The sequence below is a fragment of the Oncorhynchus nerka genome, linkage group LG10 (assembly GCF_034236695.1).
Source record: "Oncorhynchus nerka isolate Pitt River linkage group LG10, Oner_Uvic_2.0, whole genome shotgun sequence".
Taxonomy (NCBI): Eukaryota; Metazoa; Chordata; class Actinopteri; order Salmoniformes; family Salmonidae; genus Oncorhynchus; species Oncorhynchus nerka.
In genome coordinates this window covers 58,959,035-58,974,433 of record NC_088405.1, presented here as the reverse complement: position 1 = coordinate 58,974,433, position 15,399 = coordinate 58,959,035, and the positions used below count along the sequence as shown (strand labels likewise).

The window sequence follows — 15,399 nt, the reverse complement described above, 5'->3', positions numbered from 1 at the left end:
TGGGCCTAGACTACCCCCTCGTCGGTAGGACAAATAGAAGGATGCAGATTTACTATTGGAACAAGGGAATTATGAGTCGTTTGTTTTCTGGCCAGTTACAGTTGCCAAAGTCAATAAGCTTGCAATCATTGTTCACACTAACAGAACAACCAAATTCCTGATATGATTTATGACAATTATTTCCCACGGATGACAATATTTTGATTATGTTCTAGGTTATCGTGTTCCTTGTACCCAAAGCTCAAGCTGCTACCCGAAACGCCCATGTTTGCCTCTACCAAGAACAGTGCGCGGTTGTAGAGCGCATGCTCAAAACGTCGTTCTACGCAAATTTGCGCCAACTCCGTTGTGAGGCTGAAGGAAGCAGTATCAGGGGTGATGCTTAGCAAGCTAGCTAGTGTTTCTTCACAACAAAAATAACCGTTTAGCTTTCTAGAGTTTCGGCACTGTTTTTACCCGTATACAAGGACAGTACTTCATCTATTTGCAAGTATATGTCAGGTATGTGAGAAACTGTGTTATTTTATAGCCGTATTTAATATGGAAGGGAACAGATATGCCTCTGCCTCTATAAACAGCATCATAGCTAACGTTAGCTTCAACCACCGGCGTAGGGACAAGCACCATAATGTACAAAGCTAGGCCTCAGTAGTAAGTCCAAAAGCCGAATATCTGTGGTATTGTACCTTATCTTTTCTCCAATTTGGCAACAAGAGAAGTAGTTTTGTATTTTTGCATTACACAGTTGGGGCAACGAAGCGGAAGAGAAACTATTAAGGACAACCATGCTAACGTTAGCTAGCTAAGCCAAGGATTTCATGAAGAAAGGACTTCGTCTTTGAACTGAAGGGAGGCTTTGGATCTTACTGGGATCAACAGTGTGTTCTCCATTTCACTAACAATTAGCAAACTAACCAATAGGAACTTGTTTTTTTTTCAAGACAGCGTTGTTTGGGAAATAATCTGCTGACAGTGAGGATATCACCTCTTGTCAGACATTGCTTGAAGTATTCGTTAAACAGAGCTGATTGCTTGCTCACTTCGGCTGTGTTTGAATGTGGGATAAAATGGAGACCCCAACGATTGTCTACGATCTTGACACTTCTGGTGGTCTTATGCAGGTAAAGCCTTTACTATTACTATCATGGTGAGAAAATAACTATACGTTTTTTGTTCTCTTTTTGTTGTGGTTTCAAGTAGAAGCTTGCTAGGTAGTTGGTTAGGGCCCAGTGGCCAACGTTTGTAGCTAGCTTTCTAGCTAACTCTACAGGACGCCATTGCTCTCTAGCTAACCTCTGCCAGAAGTCATGTCATCAAAAAGTATCAAGTCAAACCATTGACTGAAGGTGTTACTTTGTAGCTAGCTCATGAAATTGGTTTGTTGTTGTGTGGCAGACTTGACACTACAATAGATACTGTGCAACAATGCAGATAATCAAATGTATCCCTGTACTCGTTTGCTGATACTTTCTAGCAAATACAAGCATTGCTCGCGCCTCCCAAGTCTGAAGATGGAGAAAAAAAAGGTCGCAAACCAGATAAAAACGCACGGAGAGCGGGGAGAGCCACGAATCACGACACCTGTGACAGTTGCAGAGAGGGGGGCGACCTCCTCTGTTGTGATCATTGTCCCGCCGCCTTTCATCTACAGTGCTGGTATGTTTATGATTGATATCTTTCCATTTACAGTAATGACTTCCCAGTGTTCCTACCAAGGTGCAAGGCAGCATTTGTGGTTGACTTAACTTTGTGGGAAGCAGTTGACCATTGTCAGCTAATCTAATTTACAATAGTTGCCACATTGTGGCGCTGTAGCTCAGTTTTTCAACACCGCGAGACGTGTATTCTGCCACCCTATTGGTTAGGTCTACATGGTGTTTATTCCGCCGCTCTATTGGTTGGGTCTACATGTTAAAACTCTGTAGCTTTGTACTTGTATATAACTACTGTAGCGTGTGTTGTTGACCATTTTATGTGCAGAAGACATGTCTGCACTAAATTCTGCACTTAGCTACTTAGCCATGCTTCTCTTCAGTCAAGGAAGACATATTTTTTGGCATACATTTAGCTCATTCTCCAGTCCACACACCACTTACTACTCTCCTAACAGCCATTTCCAGTATTTAATGAGCTTGCAGATGTTGGCGAGGTTTAGTTGAGCTTTCTGCTGAGGCAATGAGGAGCTCAGGGAACCTGACTGCAGTGTGCTGCCTCATTGACGGTATAAATAATCATTAACCATGGCATGTGCTGCTGGGGCAGTGGCCTGAGCAGATCAGGGCTGCTGTTTGGTGTCATGAAGCACCTCCCAGGGCCTTTCTACTCTTAGCCTGGACTACAGTTCGACAGAGTTAATTTTTTAGTTGTTTTCCTTCTAGGATAGTGTTATCAATGCCCTTGGATTGTTGCCTCAACGGTTTCATAGAGCATGAAAGGTTTTTGCTGAGGAAAGTGAATTGTTTATTTATTATGGTAGTGCTCCTCTTTTTAAATCACTGCAGTCGGTCTTTCTTGGAAAGCTTGAATGAGTCGATGTTGGTTTTGGACCAACATCCTTTTCAATAGATTCAACACATACCTTTGCCACGGAACTGTGAGACTGTGCCCAGGGACCTTGGCACTCTGCCCAAAAAGAGCCCTTTGAATGAATTCCCTCTCCCCTGGCTTTCATCAGCTACAGGTCTCTAGCATTTCCACAGTTATTTCAATGTAGGAAAATATCCTTAACGCCATACCTCTGGAACTTGTAAACCAGGTTACATTGTGAGGGCATTGGACCTTATGAATTGCTGATTTGCGTTGAACTCCCTGCAGCAACCCGCCTCTGAGTAAGGAGATGCTGCCCCCTGGAGACTGGATGTGTCATCGCTGCATGGTGCGTAGGAAGGTGAGTCAAATCTATGTTAAGACATGGGAAGTTTGTGGTGGTGTTATGTTGACTGCTTCCGTCATTTGGATATGTGACCTACTTTTTGTGTGTAAGTACTGTCATGTACACTACATGACCAAAAGTATGTGGACACTTGCTCGTGCTCGTCGACATCTCATTCCAATATCATGGACATAATACGGAGTTGGTCCCCCCCCTTTGCTGCTATAAGAGCCTCTACTCTTCTGGGAAGGCTTTCCACAAGATGTTGGAACACAGCTGCAGGGACTTATTTACATTCAGACACAAGCATAAGTGGGGTCGGGCACTAATGTTGGGCGATTAGGCCTAGCTCGCAGTCGGCGTTCCAATTCATCCCAAAGGTGTTCGATGGGGTTGCGGTCACGGCTCTGTGCAGGCCTGTCATGTTCTTCCACACCAATCTCAAAGAAAAAAAATTCTGTATGGACCTCGTTTTGTGCACAGGAGCATTGTCATGCTGAAACAGGAAAAGTCCTTCCCCAAACTGTTTCCAAGAAGCTGGAAACACATAATCTTCTAGAATTTCATATGCTGTAGCGTTAAGATTTCCCTTCACTGGAACTAACAGGCCAAAAAATTTAGCGGCCCCAGACTGTAATTCCTCCTCCACCAAACTTTACAGTTGGCAGTATGCTATCAGGCAGGTAGCGTTCTCCTGGCATCTGCCAAACCCAGATTAGTCCGGACTACCAGATGGTGAAGCATGATTCATCACTCCAGAGAATGTTTCCTCTGCTCCAAAGTCCAATAGTGGCGAGCTTTACACCACTTCAGCCGGCGATTGGCATTGTGCATAGTGAGCTTAGGCTTGTGTGCGGCTGCTCGGCCATGGAAACCCATTTAATGACGCTCCCGATGAATAGATCTTGTGCTGACGTTGCTTCCAGAGTCAGTTTGGAACTTTGTAGTGAGTGTTGCAACCGAGGACAGGTTCTTTTTTTACGCGCTTCAGCACCCGGCGGGCCTGTTCTGTGTGCTTGTGTGGCCTACCACATCGCAGCTGAGCTGTTGTTGCTCCTAGACGTTTCTACTTCACAATAACAGCACATACAGTTGACCGGGGCAGAAATTTGACAAACTGCCATTTTTGTAACGTTTGCATCCTATGACGGTGCCACGTCAAAAGTTACTGAGCTCTTCAGTAAGGCCATTCTACTACCAATGTTTGTCTATAGAGATTGCATGGCTGTGTTAAGTCTTTTGTATGTAATGTCATTTTCTTTATACGTTGGACACTAGTAAGACTAGTTACCGCCATTGGCGTCGGCTGATGGGGATCCTAATAAAAATCAAAAATAGTTTGGTGAGACTGGTTTAATCAGGGCTGTTCAGACTGTTAACACGTTGTGTTTCTTGTGTCATAGAAGCGGGAGATAAAGAAGGAGCAGATGAATGGTCTGCTGGACCGCCAGCTGTCTAAGCAGTCTCCCTCTCCTGCAGCAGAGTTCGAGCTGGCCCCAGGCACCCTGAGGCTGGACCCCACGGCAGCAGTAGGAGGCACCACAGGCCTGAGAGCTGCAGCTGTGGCCCAGGTCCGTCTCCTGGAGAGGAGGCCCAGCAGTAGACCCAACACCCCAACCTCCACCGCCTCCACAGACACCGCCACGCCCTCGGAGCAGAACGACATGGATGATGACATGCTAGATGTGGAGGACGACTCGCAGGGCTCAGAGCCCGAGAGCTCCACCCCACACCTCAAGAGGCCCTTTGATCTTCTGATAGCAGCAGCCATGGAGAGGAACCCCACGCAATTCCAGCTTCCCAATGAGCTCACTTGCACAACTGCACTTCCAGGAACCAGTAAAAAAAGGAGAAGAGATGAGATGACAGGGAAGAATGTGAAGCGACTGCAGCATGAGCTGGACCACAATGGGCTGGTCCCACTACCGGTGAAGGTCTGCTATCCCTGTGGCAGGTACAGCAAGACCATTGTTTTAATAACCATATATCAGTGCCTTTTAATAAACCAAATGTTTTTGTGTAGGCTAACTGGGATTTTTTGGTACCAGATGTTACATACATTACTAGGCTTTGCGAACAAATCCAGAAAGGAGATACTTTACCCAGTTATATGCAGATCACACATTATTTCACAGCTGTTTTGACACTCATTTAAAAGGCATATAAATTATTGCATGGTTTACTATGAAAATATACAGTATACTACTGTTGGGTGATATTAACATTTTCATACATCATACCGTTTCTGTACATGTGTATACCGTATTATCATAAGTGCACACAAGGGGTGCTATATACATGTATATCTGTGCATTCAGAAGTTCTGACCTTTTGCCCCAAGAAAATTGTTATTCTAAAATTGATTAATCGCTTTTTTCCCCTCATCAATTTACACAATACCCCATAATGACAAAGCAAAAACAGGTTTAGACATTTTTGCAAATGTATAAACAATAAACTGAAATATCATATTTACATACAGTGGGGCAAAAAAGTATTTAGTCAGCCACCAATTGTGCAGGTTCTCCCACTTAAAAAGATGAGAGGCCTGTAATTTTCATCATAGGTACACTTCAACTATGACTGACAAAATGAGAGAGAAAAAATCCAGAAAATCACACTGTAGGATTTTTTTATGAATTTATTTGCAAATTATCTCAATACTTAGTTATATACCCTTTGTTGCCAATGACAGAGGTCAAATGTTTTCTGTAAGTCTTCACAAGGTTTTCACACACTGTTGCTGGTATTTTGGCCCATTCCTCCATGCAGATCTCCTCTAGAGCAGTGATGTTTTGGGGCTGTTGCTGGGCAACACGGACTTTCAACTCCCTCCAAAGATTTTCTATGGGGTTGAGATCTGGAGACTGGCTAGGCCACTCCAGGACCTTGAAATGCTTCTTACGAAGCCACTCCTTCGTTGCCCGGGCGGTGTGTTTGGGAACATTGTCATGCTGAAAGACCCAGCCACGTTTCATCTTCAATGCCCTTGCTGATGGAAGGAGTTTTTCACTCAAAATCTCACGATACATGGCCCCATTCATTCTTTCCCTTACACGGATCAGTCGTCCTGGTCCCTTTGCAGAAAAACAGCCCCAAAGCATGATGTTTCCACCCCCATGCTTCACAGTAGGTATGGTGTTCTTTGGATGCAACTCGGCATTCTTTGTCCCCCAAACACGACGAGTTGAGTTTTTACCAAAAAGTTATATTTTGGTTTCATCTGACCATATGACATTCTCCCAATCTTCTTCTGGATCATCCAAATGCTCTCTAGCAAACTTCAGACGGGCCTGAACAAACAGGGAGACACGTCTGGCACTGCAGGATTTGAGTCCCTGGCGGCGTAGTGTGTTACTGATGGTAGGCTTTGTTACTTTGGTCCCAGCTCTCTGCAGGTCATTCACTAGGTCCCCCCGTGTGGTTCTGGGATTTTTACTCACCGTTCTTGTGATCATTTTGACCCCACGGGGTGAGATCTTGCGTGGAGCCCCAGATCGAGGGAGATTATCAGTGGTCTTGTATGTCTTCCATTTCCTAATAATTGCTCTCACGGTTGATTTCTTCAAACCAAGCTGCTTACCTATTGCAGATTCAGTCTTCCCAGCCTGGTGCAGGTCTACAATTTTGTTTCTGGTGTCCTTTGACAGCTCTTTGGTCTTGGCCATAGTGGAGTTTGGAGTGTGACTGTTTGAGGTTGTGGACAGGTGTCTTTTATACTGATAACAAGTTCAAACAGGTGCCATTAATACAGGTAACGAGTGGAGGACAGAGGAGCCTCTTAAAGAAGAAGTTACAGGTCTGTGAGAGCCAGAAGTCTTGCTTGTTTGTAGGTGACCAAATACTTATTTTCCACCATAATTTGCAAATAAATTAATTAAAAATCCTACAATGTGATTATCTGGATTTTTTTTCTCATTTTGACTGTCATAGTTGAAGTGTACCTATGATGAAAATTACAGGCCTCATCTTTTTAAGTGGGAGAACTTGCACAATTGGTGGCTGACTAAATACTCTTTTGCCCCACTGTAAGTATTCAGACCCTTTACTCATTACTTTGTTGAAGCACCTTTGGCAGTGATTACAACCTCTATTCTTCTTGGGTATGACGCTACAAGCTTGGCACATTTGTATTTGGGAAGTTTCTCCCATTCTTCTCTGCAGATCCTCTCAAGCTCTGTCAGGTTGGATGGGGAGTGTCGCTGTACAGCTATTTTCATGTGTCTACCGAGATGTTTGATCGGGTTCAAGTCCGAGCTCTGGCTGGGGCCACTCGAGGACATTCATAGACTTATCCCGAAGCCACTCCTGGTGAACCTTTGCCCCATTCTGAGGTCCAGAGCACTCTTCATCAATGATCTCTCTATACTTTGCTCCGTTTATCTTTCCCTCGGTCCTGACTAGTTTCCCAGTCCCTGCTGCTGAAAAACATCCCCACAGCATGATGCTGCCTCTACCATGCTTCACCGTAGGGATGGTACCAGGTTTCCTCCAGATGTGACACTTGGCCTTCAGGCCAAAAAGTTCAATCTTGGATTCATCAGACCAGAGAATCCTATTTCTCATGGTCTGAGAGTCCTTTAGGTGCCTTTGGCAAATTTCAAGCGGGCTGTCATGTGCCTTTTACTGAAGTGGCTTCTGTCTGGCCACTACCATAAAGGCCCGATTGGTGAAGTGTTGCAGACCTGGTTGTCCTTTTCAAAGGTTCTCCACAGAGGAACTCTGGATCTCTGTCAGTGTCCATCGGGTTCTTGGTCCTGACCAAGGCCCTTCTCCCTTTCAATGCTGCAGAAATGTTTTGGTACCCTTCCCCAGATCTGTGCCTCGACACAATCCTGTCTCGGAGCTCTACGGGAAATTCCTTCGACCTCATGGCTTGGTTTTTGCTCTGACATGCACTATCAACTGTGGGACCTTGTATAGACAGGTGTGTGCCTTTCCCAATCAATTGAATTTACCACAGGTGGAGTCCAAGTTGTAGAAACATCTCAAGGATGATCAATGGAAACAGTATGTACCTGAGCTCAATTTTTAGTCTCATAGCAAAGGGTCTGAATACTTAAGTAAGGTATTACTGTTTTTTTTTCTATTTTTAATAAATTGGCAAACATTTCTGAACACCTGTTTTCTCTTTGTCATTATGAGGTATTGTGTGTAGGTTGAGAAATGTTTTTAGTTAATTGATTTTTGAATAATGCTATAACATAACAAAATGTGGAAAAGATCAAGTGGTCTTAATACTTTCCGAATGCACTGTACATGTGTTTATTAGGTGTTTGCTTTCCTTCTTTTTCTGGGAATATATATATATATATCTATGTATATGACTGACTGACCCTTTTATTTTTTAAATATTCTTTAGAGGGGTTGTAGAGTTTGTCTTGATGTTTATTTCAGCAATGCACCAAAATGTTCTGTAGTTTTTTTTTTGTGTGTGTTATTTACCACACTCTCTAGAGTTCCTCTGTGCTGGCATCAGAGCCTTGGCTATTCAGGAATACCACAGAATGCACAACCACATGGCTGGCCAGAGAGAAAGGGGAATTCAAACTATCTCACTGAGCATTTTATATATTCTGGAATGATGGGGCTTGGCTTAGGGTCTCTGCCACAGCCAGTGACTGCCAGGATTCCAGACAGTAACCACATTTCCATCCACAGATTTCATGCAAGTAAAGTCATTCCGTATAAAATAATCACTGCAGCTGTGATGGAAACAAGGAAATGTTGGTATAATTTTATAAATGCCAAGAGAATTTGTTAATTTGACATAAACATTTTTTTTTTTGTCTGTAAAATGTATTATGTGATAAATGGTGGTGGAAATGCCTTCATGCGAAAATACTGATATCATATTGAGTCGCAATGGTGTGTGTGAGATCCTCCCACTACGACTCAGGAAACCATGCAGTTTATTAGGCTAGGCTACATATGAATTAAGTTGTGATGAACTTCACGGGGCGTTGACAGTGCATGTTATGAGCTTGATGCTCCTTTCCAACAAATATCAAGGTGACATTATGCTGGTGACATGATCATCGACGCTTGACTGCCATTTGACAAGTACGCATTTTCTCGCTCTTATCCATAATGATCTCGTTATGTTGACTAGCAAGCGCTGTTTTTTATCTGCAACAAGTCGGTTTGGTGGGAACCCCACTGCAGGGAAATGTACATGTTTTCTTTATGCATATTTTAGAATATTCGCATGAATGACATGGTTGATCATATGCTAGACGTGGAGGACGTCTCCCAGGGCTCGGAGCCCGAGAGCTCCACCTCACACTCCACGCCATTTGGATGGAAAACTAGCTAGTCTGGGTTGGAAATCCATTAGTCTCTGGCCCTCAAGTGATCCCCTCTTTCCACTAAACTATTAGAGCAGACTACCCCTAGCTCTATTTTGAGGATATTTTGCAGTTTATTTGTTTGTCATAAATCTAACCCGTGTTTTTGTGAATCTCCTCTGTGCTGTAGGAGCTGCAGGTTGGCACCATTAATCCAGTGTGACTATTGCCCTCTCCTGTTCCACATGGACTGTCTGGACCCCCCTCTTACTGCCATGCCTGTGGGCAGGTGGATGTGTCCCAATCACATAGAACACATGGTGGTAAGTAAGCTAAAGCTTGTACAAACCACTTTTTATTTTATGGTCACATCTACGTATTGAAAACGTGTTGATGTTGTTTTAATGGTATTGACCTGATTGTGCCCCTCTCTCCCAGCTGAAGCAGAGGAGCCTGCCGTTGAGCGGTCGCTGCCAGCTGTTTGACCAGTTTCAGGACAGGATGTCCCAGCATGCCGTCAAGGTGGACTTCCTGCAGCGGGTGCATCGTCTCAACACCCCCGTCCGCCGAGGAGCCCACACACAGCCGAAGAAAACCCTCAAGGTCAGCCTGCTAGTCTCTGTACTACTACTGTGGGTTACAACAGTGCTTCCTCTGACAGTTGAGGTGACATGTATAACACACCACTGTGTTCACTGTTGTCACATCTTGTGTGTGTCTCTCGACAGGTCCCTGATTCTATAAAGTCCCAGTACAAGTGTCCCCCGGCCATGATTTCCCCGGCAGGGATCCGCAACGGGGAGCTGGTCTGTAACAGCAGTTCAGAACCCCCTCAGCAGCACTTTACACCCTCTCAGCACTTAACCAGTGAGGATGAGCAACAGGAGGTAGGTAACTGGTGTGTTACCCAGCAGTGATATACAATGTCTCATGAGAGTAAACAAATCCCACATCTTTAATACTGATTGAATGTGTTCTGTTTTCCTGTGTTGTCTCCTAGTGGCTCAGAGACGTCATCACACTCCAGTGCAGCATAGTGAGACATCTGTCAGCCAAGCAGAAGCTGTCGTCCGAATGGGACTCTGGGAAGACAGACATGGCCGACATCAAACCCTGTGTCACAGCAGAGGAGGCTAGTGCTGTGTGCACTTCTAACCAGACTGAGTCGCCAGCCTCCAAGCCTAAAGCTGACAGTGCAGCAGTTTGCCTCCAGGGGGCGCCTGCACTCAAGGAAGGGAAGTGTAGCATGTGTACAGAGAAGCCTTGTCACAACTGTGGGCCCAGTAATGTTAACGGTCCCCTGGAGGAGCAGCTGGCTTGGACCAATGGGAGTCCAGAGGCCTGCAGACAGGACAACCTCCACAAGCTGAGAGAGCCCTCAGGTATTGATAGGACTGTTCCTCAGACACCAGCAGCTTCCAGCCCGGAGTCACCCAACCACACTGGTAAAGCTGTGGTCAAGACCGAGAACACCCTCTTAAGACCCTGTGAAGGGACAGCCTCCTCATCCACCTGTCCCTTCAAACCAGACCCCAGAGGCCCCTCTCCACCTCACAGACCCTCCCCAGGCACACAGGGCCCTGCTCTAACCAGTAGCAGCAGCACTGTGGGGTCCTGTGCCCTCACTCCACCCAGAGCACCATACCAGATCAAGAGGATGACCAAGCTGGGCTCCACCCCACCAGCAGATGGGAAAGTCAGTCGTGATGCTGTGACCACCAGGATTGGTCCTCTGCTCCCCAGCTCTTTCTCTATGGTAGACCTGTCCAGCCGTTTGAAGGCTGTGGCAGACTGCCATGGTGGTAAGTCTCACCTGATTTTAATAAGACACATTTTTAGATTGGTGAGGAAAAGTTGGATCCACACTGAATTCATTCTCTTTTTGCTAACAACATGATAATTTTCCAGAGATTCAGATGAGTAGTCTGGATGAGAAGTTCATTGAACTCCTGGCCTGGCAGAGGATCCAGCAGCTGTTTGGGCCTAAAGCCCCTTCCCCTCCACAGAGCAGCTGTATCAGCCTACCTCCTGTTCCACAACCCCAGCCTACAGAAGGTAAGAGAACCTTGTTCATTATCAACACCATTTTGTATTCCCTATATTTCTACCTAACTGACTCACTGTCCATTCCCTCACTAACCTTACCATCTTCACTCCTATTATTCTGTCCATTTTTATATTGATGTCCATTACTTCTATCCCCCTTTTATGTTTGTAAAATCATCCCTTAGTTAGTTTATCCTGTATTGTTACATTTGACTGCTTTGTATATTGCAGCATTGTGAGGAAGAGAATGTGTTATCTTCTTTCTCAGCACAAAACAAGAATATTCAGGCCAGGGCTGTGTTTTATCCTTTGACTGGGAAAGGAGGAGCTGTCCGTATGTGCTACAGAAGCCTGTATATAGGAACTGGTAAGATTCACTCCCAATCCCAAATAACACAACATGACCCAATAACAGGACCTTCTATTCATGTAAAGGTGTCTTTCATCCCTGGCAGATTTTGCTGACTTGAGGTTATGTCTTGTTATTTGCAGGCGCTGACATGGACGTGTGCCTTACAAACTATGGTCATTGTAATTATGTTTCAGGAAAACATGCCTGTATCTTCTATGATGAGGTGAGTGGGTCATTTCACATTTAAATATATACTTGGTTTTGGAATACATTTTACAATAATTTGTGAACTGTGAAGAAATACAGTCTAAATACATTTGATATCTATTTTTTCTTGTTTCGGGGATTTGTTTTAGAAGCTGCTCTGTGAATTAAATATTTTATTCTGTAACTGCTCTTGCCTTGATCAGAACACCAAGCAGTATGAGCTCCTCAACTACAGTGAACATGGGACAACGGTGGACAATGTGCTGTACTCCTGTGACTTCTCTGAGAAGACTGGGCCAAGCCCCTCCAGCAGCCTGGTCTCCAAAGTGCAGAACATTATCAGTGAGTGGAGCTCCTCTCATGGCCTCCTATAGAAACAGGAAGGAATGAACATTTACCTCTGATAAAGGGCCATGCTCTGACATGCCATGTTTCCTAATGTTGTTAAAGCAGAGGCAGGTGATGGTGTTCAAAGGTCTAAGTGTTTTGTGATGCTTGTAACCCGCAGAGCGCTGCAAGAGGAGGAAGCAGGAAGAGGAAGGGGCAGCAGAGCCCATGGTGCTAGAGGAGGGGGTGATGAGACCGTGTCAGGTGACTCCTTCTAGCCACTGCTGCGACTGCAAGGCCAGCAGCTCCAGTCTGATCGGGGGCAGTGGAGCAGGCTGGGAGGGCACTGCCCTGCTCCATCACGGCAGCTTCGTCAAGCTGGGCTGCATGCAGTTTGTCTTCAGTATTACAGAGTTTGCCTGCAAGCAGCCCAAAGAGGAAACCCTTAACAACCCAACTACCACCACTGCCACCCCCCAGTCCCAGGAGGGAACAGAACCCTCTGACAAGCACACGTCCACCTCCCAGCTCCACCAAGTGCCAGTGCTGCACCCTAACCCTGTCCCCTAGCCCAATCATGTCCCCTCAGCAACAAGAACCAGCCTCAGCAGCTATACTTGTATACTGCATCAAAAAGAGAGCGCTTTTTTGATGTTCCAACATTTGCATGAAATGAAGTATTTTTCAGTCTCCGATTTTGTGGGCAAGTTGCACATACAATTTGTATTGTTATTTTTTGTAACTGGACAATTTTCTGAAAGTTTTTGAATTGGCTTTGAAAAAGGGGGATGGTTTATCGTTGACATTATGTGAAGAAATGTAAACATCACTAGTTTTCCAGCATACTTGTAAAGAACTCCAATCATTCTATTTTTGCCAGTAATGATGGCATAAACTTCTTCTTTTTTCTCTGAAAATGCAACTTTTATTTACTTTTTATACATTTAGTTTGTGTACTGTATCTGTAAATGTAGTTGGGTTCACATGTTTGTTTTGCTACTATTGCACTACAGTAGCACTATATTCAAACATACGTGTACACATCCATGCTTATACATGCTGTATACATGGTTGTGTGTGTTGAAATACACACACACAATATACATGATTAAGAATAATTTTAACATAGAACAAGGAAGCATAGGATTCTGTATGCAAAATTCAATTATGGCCATTTTGGCTTTTAAATCTTTCCAGTGCTTCATGTGAATTTGGTGCAGTAGTTTTCAAAAGTTTTAGTCCAGTTTTTTTTTTTTTCAAGTGTCTGATTTTAGAAATAATTCATCTGAACTTTGTCATGTACTCTGTAAATACAAAGCAACTTTGACTTGGTTTCTTGTCTGTCATAGTCACTGTAAATACCTAAAGATTTTTAAGCGTCAGTGAAGACCGTGGCTTCTGTCATTTCATTCGTTGCTAACAACCAATTGGGCGATTCCATGCCAGCATAGCCCGAAAATATTTTTGGTATCCGATTGTTCTGGCAATTCTCACATTGGGAGGAAGGATGTTTGACATGTTTTTTTACATTTTGTATCACAAACTTTTTTTAATCAAGAAAGTGGCCATTTTAGGCTGTTTTTAGACCTATACATTCCTTCTGTAAGACCTGATGTCTGAACTGTACATAATAGACATCTTGTCATTATACTCCTCATAGTGTAACTCTATTATATGGAATACAGTGGGTATCATACGTGCTCATCCCTTTTGGAATTTTTTTCACATTTTTGTTGCATTACAAAGTAGGATGGAAATTGTTTTGTTTTTTTTTGTCATTGATCTACACGAGATGCTTCATGTCAGTGAAAATAAAATTCTACAAATTAATAAATGAAATAACTAAAATACAGTTGTTGCATAAGTATTCACCCCCATTTGTTTAGGCAAGCATAAATTAGTTCATCAGTACATTTTGGCTTAACAAGTTACATGGGCTCACTGTGTGAAATAATAGGGGTTGACATGGTTTTTGAATGACTACCCCTTCCTCTGTCCCCCATGCAAGGTCCTTCAGTCAAGTATTGAATTTCAACTACACAGACCAGGGAGCTTTTCAAAAGCCTCAAAGAAGGGCCGTGATTGATAGATGGGTAGCAATAACAAATTAAACATTGAATATCTCTTTAAAGAGAGACTTTTCTATAAAATAAAGTACTGTAGCACTCACAAGCCAAAAGTGGTCCCTGAACTAGTCACATGCAGATATGTGCACCATGTCATTGTGCTCTTTCCTGCTCTGCTGGGTGCATCTTGCTAGCTGCCATTGAAATGATAAGGGTCTGAAGCTAGAATTGCTAGGGGGCTGGCCCAGGTGAGTGGAAAATGTTGTAGCACAGCTTCCAGAAAACAGTTGCTTTCAAACTAGGGATTTCATGGCTAATTGAGGTAAGACTCCTTCTGGTCATCAATTATGCATGCATGTCCTACATATTCACACCAGCCCAAAGATGGAGGTTTAAAAAAAATACTAGTTGCCAAAGTTCTGGAGCATGTCTGTAATTATGGTGAGGATGTATTAAACCACCCAGACACATCAAAGATACAGTTGTCCTTCTGAACTGAGCTGCAGGACAGGAAGGAAACTGCTCAGGGATGTCAACATGAGGCCATTAGTGGTTTTAAAACCGCTACAGAGTCATATGGCTGTGATGGGAGAAAACTGAGATGGATCCACAGCATTGTAGTGACTACAGTGATGACCTAAATGACAGAGTGAAAAGAAGAATACAAATATTCCAAAACATGCATCCTGTATGCAACAAGGCACTAAAGTAATACTGCAAAGGAATACACTTTTTGGCCTAAATGCAAGCCTTATGTTGGGGAAAATCCAGTACACATCACTGAATAGCTGCCTCTTTACTGTCAAACATGGTGGTGGCTGCATCATGGTATGGGTATGCTTGACATTGGCAAAGACGGGAGTTTTTCAGGATGAAAAGAAATGGCAAAGACTGGGGAGTTTTTCAGGATGAAAAGAAACGAGATGTCGTTAAGCACATGCTAGAGTCCTAGAGGAAAACCCTCCTCAGTCTGGGACACAGGGAGGGGATTCACATTTCAGCAGAACAATAACCAACAACACAAGGCCAAATCTTAACTGGAGTTGCTTACCAACTTAGAAGACAATGTTTGGAGTGTTTAAGTTGCCGTTTTGACTTAAATCTGCTTGAAAATCTATAGCAAGACTTGAAAATGGCTGTCTAGCTATGAACTCCAACACCTGGACAGAGCTTCAATTTTGAAAAGAAAAATGGGTAAATATTGCACAATCCAGGGGTACAAAACTCTTAGAGATTTACAGC

The 15,399-nt window shown here is 43.8% G+C and overlaps 1 protein-coding gene across 2 annotated transcripts; it reads left to right on the top strand.

Moving 5' to 3' along the window:
• Positions 1 to 328: 328 nt before the first annotated feature.
• On the top strand, positions 329 to 13,943 carry LOC115135715 (PHD finger protein 12-like). Of its 2 annotated transcripts, none has more exons than XM_029670715.2 (14): positions 329 to 501; positions 946 to 1,121; positions 1,475 to 1,656; positions 2,815 to 2,887; positions 4,276 to 4,826; positions 9,350 to 9,482; positions 9,598 to 9,762; positions 9,888 to 10,046; positions 10,160 to 10,961; positions 11,068 to 11,214; positions 11,474 to 11,572; positions 11,698 to 11,780; positions 11,968 to 12,106; positions 12,273 to 13,943. In XM_029670715.2, the coding sequence occupies exons 2-14, from the start codon at positions 1,056 to 1,058 to the stop codon at positions 12,659 to 12,661; spliced, it is 2,988 nt and encodes a 995-aa protein (XP_029526575.1). In that variant the 5' UTR covers positions 329 to 501; positions 946 to 1,055; the 3' UTR covers positions 12,662 to 13,943. The 2 variants fall into 2 exon arrangements, with proteins under 2 accessions (XP_029526575.1, XP_029526574.1); XM_029670714.2 differs by having other exon boundaries at positions 942 to 1,121.
• Positions 13,944 to 15,399: the final 1,456 nt, after the last annotated feature.

Bases quoted from the DNA above. Each gene is read 5' to 3' on its own strand.
- LOC115135715 (XM_029670715.2), top strand. From the start codon at position 1,056: ATGTGGGATAAAATGGAGACCCCAACGATTGTCTACGATCTTGACACT. The intron at 10,962-11,067 runs GTAAGTCTCACC...ATAATTTTCCAG, and splicing joins TGTGGCAGACTGCCATGGTG to AGATTCAGATGAGTAGTCTG. The intron at 12,107-12,272 runs GTGAGTGGAGCT...TGTAACCCGCAG, and splicing joins CAAAGTGCAGAACATTATCA to AGCGCTGCAAGAGGAGGAAG.